The following is an 11,272-nucleotide window of genomic DNA, read 5'->3' as shown; positions in this document are numbered from 1 at the left end:
ATAAATAGTTTCGACTGTTGGGCACTCGATCGAGTATTTGGGGCACTCGATCGAGTAGGGTACTCGATCGAGTACCTTGGGTACTCGATCGAGTGTCCAGTTTTACGGGGAGTTTTCTCGGGTTTTGTTAATTACGCGATTAAGGTATTTAAACCAATTCGTCTTTGTTCTAAATCACTTTTTACAAAACCTAAAACCTGTTTAAGAGAGAAAGCAACTTGTCTTCTTCCTAATCGCGTTCTTGACAATTCCGGAGTTTGGACGGTCGGATCGTAGCGTAATTCGTGTCGTTGGATTCCTTGCGTCGAGGGTAAGCTTCTAATATAATTTATATCTTGTTTTGTTAAGAATAGTGAAACCCTAATTTAGGAATTGGGGGTTTTATGAATAGTAATTGAATAGTAGTATCTATGTGTTGTATGGTAGGAGGAGAGTTCATAGAAGAGGCGTTTTGAGACATCTGTAGATACCGTCTGCGTGTTGTGCTTTCGGGTAGGATTTCTACTCAAAGTATTAGTCCCATAATGGGATATTGGTGATGTCTTTGTAATTAGTTGATTGGTATGATGATTGTGATTGTAATTGTGATTGTGGTTGTGTTTGTTGATGGTTCTCGAGATGCGTTCTCGGCTGAGTGGGGTCACTTGCGGGAGTGATCTCACGCCCTAGTTTCGCCTTCTGTGGAACCCGCCACAGAAGGGATGTGCACATTAATGGGACAGGGTTATCGCTCGTACGATGAGCGGGGCTTAGGTGGGAACGGCTGCGGTCCCCCACTGGCAGGGCTGGTCCAGTGGACAGTCAGTATTGAGATGATGGGAGTTGGTGTGTGTGTGTGTGTGTGTGTGTGTGTGTGTGTGTGTGTGTGTGTGTGTGTGTGAGTTCAGCTGTCTGTTTATCTTATTGTTGATATATTGAATTGTGTGATTAGTACTGACCCCGTTAAATGTTTTAAAAACTGTGGTGATCCATTCGGGGTGGTGAGCGATTATTGAGCGGTATGAGACGATGCGTATGGGATAGTGGGATGAGTCACCACGTTGCGGTTTAGAAGTCTTCATTTGTGTCTCGACGCTTGATAGTATTTCGATAGTAGATAGTTTTGAGAACTTGTATTTCCTTTTATCAGTTTTGGTTTTTGGCATGTAATCACTTTAAACGTTAATTATTATTTAAATATGTTTCTTTATTGTCTTATGATAATCATTGCCTCGGGTAACCGAGATGGTAGCATTTCCATGCCTTAAGTGGTCCTGGTAAGGCACTTGGAGTATGGGGGTGTTACACTGCTGCCCTCATAAATGCCCCAAAAGAAGTTCTTGCACATCTGGTTGATGTGATGAAAAATTTGCTGGGGGGGGGGGGGAGAATACTAGAGCACCAGAAATTCTCCAAGCCAAAGACAATGGAGTTGACCAGTTGCAGCTTACCAGCATAGGAAAGGGAATGAGTAGTCCAATGCTGAATGGCTTTCTGAATCTTGAGAATCAAAGGGTCAAACATGCTAATGGTGATTTTGGAAGTGTTAAGAGGCAAGCCAAGATACCTAAAAGGTAATTCTCCTTGAGAGATCCCAGTGCTGCTGAGAATCGGGTACTGAATATGACTGGCAACTCCTCCAAAATAAATGCAAGTCTTATCAATATTAGCAGTGAGCCCAGAGAGTTGAGCAAAGAGCTTGAGAGTATCAGTAACAGCATTTACAGAAGGCACATCTCCTCTAGTAAAAATCATTAAGTCATCTGCAAATATAAGATGGGTAAGGTTGATAGCACAGCATTTAGGGTGAAAAGAAACCTGCTGCTTATCACAAATAGTCCTGAGATATCTAGAAAGGACTTCCATACTTAAGACAAAAAGGTAGGGGGACAAAGGATCCCCTTGCCTGATGCCACTACCACCTTGAAAGAATCCAGAAACTTTACCATTGATCTTGAGAGAGTACCAGGGACTTGAAATACACCCAAGAACCCAAGAAGAAAAGATAGCAGGAAAGTTAAAGCTCCTTAAGGCATTAGCAATGAAATCCCATTGAAGGGAATCAAAAGCTTTTCTTATATCCACTTTAATTAAACATCTTGGAGAAATGTACTTCGTTCCATACCCTTTAACCAGGGATTGAGAGAGCATAATATTCTCAAAGATGCTTCTACCTTTAATTAAAGCAGCCTGTTCATCTCCAACAACAGTAGGCAAAACTCTTTGAAGTCTATTAGCAAGGACCTTGCTAACAGCCTTATAAAAGATTGTACAACAGGAAATAGGTCTATAATCAGAGACAAACTCAGGAGTACTCTTTTTAGGAATGAGAGAAATTATAATTGAATTTGCTTGCTTAGACATATGATTGGTCTGAAAAAAATTAGTAGCAGCTCTATAGAAGTTAGCACCCACAATGGACCAGGCAGATTTAAAAAAACCTGCAGATAAACCATCAATCCCAGGACTACTATTTTTATCCATGGAGAAAACAGCTGCTTTTATCTCTTGAGGAGAGACGGGCTGAACAAGGTAAGCTTTATCAGAAAGGGAGACAGACCTGCCAAGTGAAAGAAAACCCTCATCAAGCTGTTGTACAGGAGTCTTCTCACCAAGTAAATCAGCATAAAACTCTTGAAAAGCAAGGTTAACCTTGTCATGACCAGAATGGAGTGCACCAGACTTGTCTTTAATGGCTCTAATCACCTGCTGATGCCTCCTTTCAGAAATATAGCAAAAAAATACTTAGAATAAGAGTCAGCTTCCTGAATATGCTTGCCTTTGGCTCTTTGAGATAGGATACTAAGTTCAGAAGCCTTAAGAGAAGTATATTCCAACAGCTTAGACTTCTCTTCTTGAATGAGGGCAGCAGACAAAGGATCCTGAATGAGTCTAGATTGGCAATCAACCAGATTAGACTTAGCCTGCTTAACTTGAAAAGAGATATTAGTGAACTCCCTTTTGTGAAGCTCTGAGAGAGCCTTCTTAACAGACTTAAGCTTGGCAAAAAAAGTAAACATAGGGCTTCCTTGTTTAGCAGTCTTCCAAGCACCAGAAATAATAGAAAAATATTCAGGATGAGATATCCAACTATTTAAGAAACTGAAGCTTTTTTGAATCTTCTTATCATGGGAAACCTGAACAATCACAGGAGAGTGATCTAAAATGCCAGCCTCAGAAAAATGAGCAAAAGAATCTGGTAGAGCAGAGATCCAGTTAGGGTTAGCCATAGCCCTATCAAGTTTAGACCAAACTCTGGTAATATGATCTTACTTATTAGTCCAAGTAAGGTCACAACCAGTACTAGACAGATCATCCAAATGACAGGCAGACAAGCAGGAGTTAAAATCCAACATATCCTGAAGAACGGGAGGAGTTTTACTGAGCTTTTCATCAGGGTCTCGAACAATATTAAAGTTGCCAAGGACTAAACAAGGATCAGGAGTGCTAACATCATGTAACCCAGACCACAACTGCCCCCTTTCCTGAGCATTATTACTACCATAGACAAAGCTCACATAAAACTGGAGATTAGATTCAAAATGTTTAAAATATAGGTGAATAAATTGCTCCTCAATCCTTTGAGACAGAAGAGCAGTAGTTTTGGGATTAAGGAGAATCCAAATCCTTCCATTATAGTGTTTACCATAGTTATTGAGAAAGACCCAATCTCTGAAATGAGTATGAGTGATCCTAGCAGCTCTACATTCTTTAACTCTAGTTTCCAAAAGAACTAACACATCAATATGATTAGTCTAGAGGAAATCTTTAACATAACTATGTTTAATGGGCCAGTTAAACCCTGTCACATTCCAAGAAGCAATTTTCATGGCTGCAATGGAGAAGGGTCATCAAGTCCACTAGCCACAATTTGGGAACCTGAGAATTCTGAGTGCTTTTTGGACCCCTGAACAGAAATCAAAGATGGACTATAAGGGGATCTCTGGCCAAGTTCTGAGCCTCCATTCCCCCACTGATCCACCCTCAACTCAGGAACAGTCTCCAAGGTACCACCTAGCTCAACACCAAGGTCCACAGGTAATCCATCAGGAGTTATTTCCCCTTGCTCGAAGACATGGAACTTGTTAGCTATACTAAGAGGAGAAGAAGCCTTAGTGGGCAGCTTTGCTGGAGTCTTAGAAGGGGCAGCCTCTTTCTTATTTGAAACAGAAGGGCGTTTTAAGATGACAACCATAGGAGGAGAGGGAGACAATGAATCTCTCTTCTCCTTGTCCAACACAATCTGAACCTCCTGAGAACATGCCCCATCCCTACTGGCTTTGGGGGAGGCAGGAGCAGCCTGTTTTAGCCATTTACAAGAGGTATTCTTATTAACCAACTTACCATAACCTGAGCAGTAAAAGGGAACCCACTCATAGACCACTTTCTGAGAGAACTGACCCAGGAAAGGAGCATTGACAGTCACAAAATCAAACAAAGGTAGAGACACATCAATTTCAACCATGACTCTAGCAAAAGATAATTGCTCCTTATTGGTGGTGGCAATATCAGCAAAGAGGGGTTTTCCCAGTTTACTGGCAATTTTACTAAGGACAACATCAGACCAGAGGCATGGATCCAGACCTGGAAAAAGAATCCAAACTGGTACCCGTGCCACTTTTTCCATTTCCAAAGAGAACGAAGGGTACCACTACTTTAGAATTAGGGAATTACTACCAACCATCCAAGGACCCTTTCGTAGCACAGAAGTCATTGCCTCAAGAGAGTCAAACCTGAAGGCAAACCAGCCTTTCTTATAATATTGAACCACTGGAAGAGCTATAGGGCTCCAATGCTTAGTGACAAAGTCCTGAATAGTTTTCAGAGTGGGTTTGGCACCAATAACATGACCCATCAAAGTAAATTCCCAATGTTTCAACTCTTGCTCAAAATCAGATTTATCTATGTCAATTTCAGTAGCTTGAGCACTTTCTTGACAATAGTATAAACTCATTTCAACCTTAGTAGGACTTCTAACAACATTAGACCATGATTTAGAAGGGGGTGGGACAATCTCAACAGTGTCAGCAGTAGTAACAGTAGCTACCACAGGCACAGCAGCATGATCAGAGTGACTAACTAACGAGTGAGTAACACGGGAAGTAACGACAGGAGTACCATTCAACCTAGTTTTAGAATCATTTGTAGGTTTAGGAGAAACCACAGAATTGGCCAAATTAGGTGTACTAGAAGCAGTAATTACACGAGAAGAAGAAGGTTTTTTACCAGACTGAGAAGCTCGAGTAGTAATGGCGGATTCAATCAGCGCATTAACTGTCCCGGATTTTCGCGTCTGGGTTTGACAATTCTCCACCGATGTAGCACCATTTCCGCCATTAGAACTATCAGAAGGACCTTTAGCAAGCACTACATCCGTCCCTACCCTTGATTGGCAAGACGACTCCGAGTTTTCGCCATGGAAATCAAAAGAGAAGAAAGAGGACAGAGTATCGCGGAAAAAAGAACATAAGAAAAAAAAGAGAGGGAAAGTGGTTATAGGCAAGGAGATTGATAAGACAGAATTGCAATATTCTGGTGGAGAAGGTTGTGGCTAGAGTAAGGGGAGTAGGAGCAAAAAAAATTAAGCTATGCTGGGAGACTAGCTCTTATTAATTATATGCTCAATACATTGCACAATTATTGGGGTTCAATTTTCTTGATCCCTAAGGCAGTTACCCACAAAATAGTTGTCATATGCAGGACATATTTCTAGGATGGGGGTTATAGAATATCAAAGGGCACCATTGGTGGCCTGCCAGAAAGTATGTTGCAGCAAAAAGAAGGGAGGATTAGAAGTAAAGGATGCTGAGAAGTGGAATATAGCAACAGTAGGGAAACTGGTGGACTGGATTTACACAAAGGCAGATAGGTTATGGGTCCAATGGGTTGACCATATCTATCTGAAGGGGAAAGAATGGAAAGACTGTGTCCCTCCTCCTTATTCCAACAAGAATTAGAGGAACATTTGCAAGGTCAGAAGTATGTTGAAACCTGGTTATTTAAACAATAGGTGGCATGAAACTAAAGGGTACAGCATAGGTTCAGGTTACACCTGGTTACAGGGACTGCACCCTTCTGTATTGTGGTATAAGGACATCTGGGATTTCTAGTGCATGCCAAAGCATTCATTGATAGGATGGTTTATTAAACAAGAGGCATTAAACACCAGGGAGAAATTATCCAGGCTTCATTTATGTGATAGCAGTGCTTGCATAGTGTGTGAAAGAGGGGCTGAAACACACGAACACTTATTTGCTGATTGTCAATATGGTGCACGAATTATGGGGCAGGTTGAAGACTGGTTGCAGTATAAGATGACTGGACAAAATGCACGAGTGACTGAGATGCAAAGAAAGGTATGTAGAATCGCAAAGTTGGCGTGCTGGTATAGTATATGGATACAGATGAACAAGTGCAAGATAGAGTTACATCTTACCAGGCCAGAAAGAGTGGTGACTGACATTAAGAGACTGGTACATTCACGACTCAACATGCTGATAAAGGGTTCAATACTGAATGTATATAAGACTTGGTTGCAATCTTTAGATTTATTATGCTAGAATTGTACTAAAGAAGAGATGAAATATTGAAATGTTGATGGTAAAGATGTATTGTCACGATATAATATTCATTTTATTAATGAAAAGCTCACATTCTACCAAAACAAAAAAACACATCGAGTATAAATGACTTCCGTGATCATTAGTTGAAGTCGCTATCAAGGCGGTCGAGATTAGGTGTTCAAATAAAGAGCTTCCTAATACGTACCCACACCCCTTACTCAAGATCTCTTTGGACATCCTTGTTCATTGGTATCGCGAGAGTCATTCTAGACACAGAATGCTAAGGGTAAACGGGTATCTTTAATGGCTATGTCACTCTTCATGTTGACATAGTATGAAGTATTCGAATGGTTTCCAGTTTTTCACAAAACTTGGTGCCGACTCCACAAATACAGGCTTGCTCAAACCATTCAACGCTTTCAATGCCTTTTAAATCGGTAACGGTTCATGACGTGCTTTCATTCACCAAGGTTCCGTGGGAGAAGTGTCGCCGCCTCAAAATTTACCAACGCGCGGTGCAGGTGGCCTGGTCCACACAACTAAAGAAAATAATGGAAATATGTTTTAGATAAAAAAATAAAATAAAATAAAAACTATGATAAAGTTCAAATCAAGTATCAAGTTTTGTCTTTGTGGGTGTTGTAAAAGTGATATCAATTGTTTGCTTACTACTAAGTCTCTAAAGATTGCTAGTACAGGAAATAAAATATTAAATGTAGAACTTAATGGTTTGTTATTAAGCATAAGTTTATGTATTTTTTTACTGGGATGGTTCTACAGTTGTCTGTAACATGTGAAATCAATATTGTTTACGAATATATATACGAAAGTAGATGTTTGGAAACATATTTGGGTATAGCTGATGTTTTGTTCTTGCATGGTTTAAGAATATACATAAAATAACTAATTACATTCGCTTCAACCACGAAGACAATCTAATCAAAATGACACTTAAACTATATAGCAAAGGAAATACAACCAAAAAACCGCAACATCCAAATGAAAAATCACCATTTATATATCTTTAGGTACCGCGCGCATCGCGCACGGTTCAACCAACTAGTTCATTAAAAAAAGGGAACTAGGGTTTGTCGGATTCATTTGGGGATCGATTAAGGAAACTGTGGGTCAATAATTAGTAGATTTAGGTTCTATTTGGTTCGTGAGTCGAGTCTCTTGATTGATCTAACAACTCTACCTAGGCCGACACGAGTTAGCTCTCGCGTATGCAAGGTCGTTCTACCAAAATCAAGCATTATTCGATGTCATCTCCGGTTTTCGATCATATAGATGCATGTAATAGGTGATAGAATGTGAGATTTGATCAATCACATATTTCATCAAATATGTTATGTGCAAGAATTCTAGAAAAAAAAATTGGAACTTTTGATTGGTCTTCTTCCCAGCCCTTCATCTCTCATCTTCAATCTCTGTGTTCATAACTAACTTTACCAATCATTATGGTTGTGTAGATTTTTGGTCTTTTTTAGTCCTTTAAATGAAAATTTTCATTTTTTCTTTCTTGATTTTCTCCTTCTTAAAGACTCGTCTTTAATTTCCTCTCCATTTTAGCCTAGGAGAGTTTATTTTAGTCATATGTCTTGGTTAAAGAAGACTTAAATCAAGGATTTAAATGCAATATTTCTAGAGTATTTTCAAATTGATCTCATTGTACCAAAATTATTGTTTGTTAATAGAAATGTGGTTGGAGCCGTACATACTAGTTTGTAGAATACATGCTCTTCTTGTCAATTTTTTGAATGTCTAAAACACTCACACAAAAAGTTGAGTCAATTTGGCAAATCTTCTTTGATGTGCTGATACAGGTTGAAGGAGAAGTATCATGAGTTGACTCAAGTCTATAGAAAAACAACTTTTGTTTTGTTGTGAGTCTTTTGGGTTTTACTGAAATCTGATCTTATTTTTTAATGAAGTTATTTCTTCATTTAGTTTGGGGGATCTCTTTGTTTTCCCATTTAGAATTATCTGCACTTATAATTTTGGAAGACTACTTCTTAAGTTTATTTACTATACGATTCTTTAATTCTTTGTTGGGTCTTTGTAGTGACTTTCTTTTGAGTTTACTCTTTTATGCCCTTTTTTATGATTGGTTCCTTGTTGTTTGAAAATCGTAGATTTTCTTCATCTTTCTCATCCGCAAGGATGTTATAGGTTGATTTCGATCAATCTAGTTTCCTTACCTTATCAAAAAAAATGTGGTGTTCAAAGATTATAAATAGAACTCATCTAATCAATATTCATACACAACAAACATAGATTGACCCCTAATCATCTCCCATAATCCCCCTCTAGCCCGGGCCTAATCACTACTCACTTATCATCAATGGAAACATTCTAGCAATGATATAACACATGTAATTAGACTTGTCAAACGGGTCGGGCGGGTCGGGTCCTGGTTCAGGTCATACGGGTCGAGTCAGTATACGGGTCGGGTCATACTGGTCACGGGTTGGGTTAGGGTCAGAATACGGGTCAAGAAGTAATTCTTAACGTCTTTTTTAAACGTTTTTTAATTAAAAAAGTATTTTTAAAAAAGTAAAACATATTTAAAATTAATATTTTACTCATATTCAACGTTTACATTAATTATAGACTTAATTTTTAAATTAAAATTTTTTTAATAATTATTTTATTATTAAATATTATAAAAGTTATATAAAATTGGCTTTTTAGTTGTGTTTGTAATTTTAAGTAATAAAAAAAAAATTTAACTATTTTCTCAAATATAATATATAAATATTAGGGTTTTTCCCATATGTACCCCTATGGTTTTCACTTTTCCCAACTGTACCCCTGCGTATGGCATAATACTAATTATATCCTTAAACTTAATTATTATTAATTCTCATCCTTGATTATAACTTGACTAATCCGTCTGTTTTGGCTGTTAAGTGCCACCATGGCACGCCTTATGCCAACATGGCTGCTTTCATGTCAATAACTTGGCACCTTATGCCAACAATGCTGCCAACAAAACCATATACTCCCTCAACTCATCAAATAAACAAACATATCGTCATTTACACACTTCTCATTCAAACCCCTTCAACAAATCCCTTCATCTTCCCTGTTCATCATCATCTGCTGTCCCATCTCCATCCAAAAAACGCTACTCTCTTCACTCACATTTTCATCCCTTCGACGCTACTCTCTTCACTCACATCTTCATCCCTCCGACCCTTTACCTTCCACATAAATTGCATCTTTGGTTTCGAAATTCAAGCTCTTTAATTAGGTCATTCTTTCTCCAATTGCTAGATGAAGAAGACATTATAATGTTGAGATGAATAATTAAAGGAAACCAAGAGAAAAATAAAGGAGGGTGAAGAATATTGGAGGATTAAAGAAATAAGATTGAGGGATGAGTGGATTATATAGGAGAAGTAATGGAGGGAATTTATGGAGGGAAACATTGAAAAAAATGGGGGGGAAGTTTAGAGGAAAAAAAAAAAAAAAAAAGCCATGTTGGCAATTCCATGCCGCCATGTTGGCATTTAACACCAAGAATTGACGTTTTAGGCTAGCTAAGTCACATATTTGAATAACTAATTGAACTTAAGGGTATAATTAGTATTATGTCATAAGCAGGGGTACAATTGGGAAAAGTGAAAACCTCGGGGACACAGATGGGAAAAACCCTAAATATTAATATTTTAATAAAATTCATGATTTACCTTTAATCCAACGAGTCGACCCGATCGGGTCGGGTCTCGACCCTAAAATAATGGCTCATTTCGGGTTCGAGTCAAATGGGTCGCGGGTCGAGAAAACCGGGTTTGTAACGCTAAAAATACGGGTCGGGCTTTCAGGCCGGGTCGCGTTTTAACAGGTCTACATGTAATCAATGCTAAACATGATGATCTAAACAAGTGATTAATGAATTAAACAAAGATTGACAAGGTAATTAAAAGAGAGATTAGGGATTACCAACTAATTAAGGAGATAATGACAATAGATGAACGAAATAAGAAGAATCCTTTAAGAAGAATGAAGATCTTGTCACCAAATCTCCATTAAAATACAAACAATACAACAATTTAACTAAGATTAATAAATGATTAAGATCTAATTATGGAAAGATAGATTAAGCTAATTGAAGAGAGATTAAAGAGTAAATCTAATTTAGGGTTTCAAATTGGAATTTGTTAGGATCATGATAAAAGTTGAAATTGACCAGCATTAACACGCCTCCTTAAACAAATGTCCTTTGGGCTTGAAGTGTGGATGTGTTGATGCAACTGCAGGCCGCCCCATAACTGGTGCTAATATTCCACTTTTAGAATTGAAGAGGGTGAAATTCGAACCATGACCTTTTGGTCACATTGGCTCTGATTCCATGTTAAGAAACCATTTAAGCCAAAAGCTTAAACTGATAGTTGAAGTTCCAAGATCGATTTTATACTTTAAGAGTTCCTAGTTATCATAATATTTCAATAGATCCATGCATGGGTAAAAATTGTATAATCATGGTTCAACAATTCAGCGAGATTAAAAGTTCACGAATGATTGTGGTAGTTTGCATGATACTGCAATTTGGCACAAAATTTGAGTTCTACCTGCTAGTAATAATGAAAATAAGCTGACGAAGGAGAAAGTTTAGATTCCACAATTTTAGGAGTTTAGATTCCACATGAGATAGAATCTTTAGTTAACGTAATTTCTCTCCCTCCCCTTCTTTGTGCTTGTTTGGTTGTCCCTTAAAAATCATC

General features: G+C 38.2%; 1 protein-coding gene across 1 annotated transcript; it reads right to left on the bottom strand.

Moving 5' to 3' along the window:
- Positions 1-3,248: 3,248 nt before the first annotated feature.
- Positions 3,249-4,606, bottom strand: LOC141656846 (uncharacterized). The gene is made up of 2 exons (XM_074463929.1): positions 3,859-4,606; positions 3,249-3,712 (listed from the first exon to the last, which is right to left on the bottom strand). The coding sequence occupies exons 1-2, from the start codon at positions 4,604-4,606 to the stop codon at positions 3,249-3,251; spliced, it is 1,212 nt and encodes a 403-aa protein (XP_074320030.1).
- Between the last annotated feature and the right edge of the window lie 6,666 nt (positions 4,607-11,272).

The sequence above is a fragment of the Silene latifolia genome, chromosome 1 (genome assembly GCF_048544455.1).
Source record: "Silene latifolia isolate original U9 population chromosome 1, ASM4854445v1, whole genome shotgun sequence".
Lineage (NCBI taxonomy): Eukaryota > Viridiplantae > Streptophyta > Magnoliopsida > Caryophyllales > Caryophyllaceae > Silene > Silene latifolia.
Note: the sequence above shows the minus strand (reverse complement) of the source record. Positions and strands in the feature narration are given on the sequence as shown.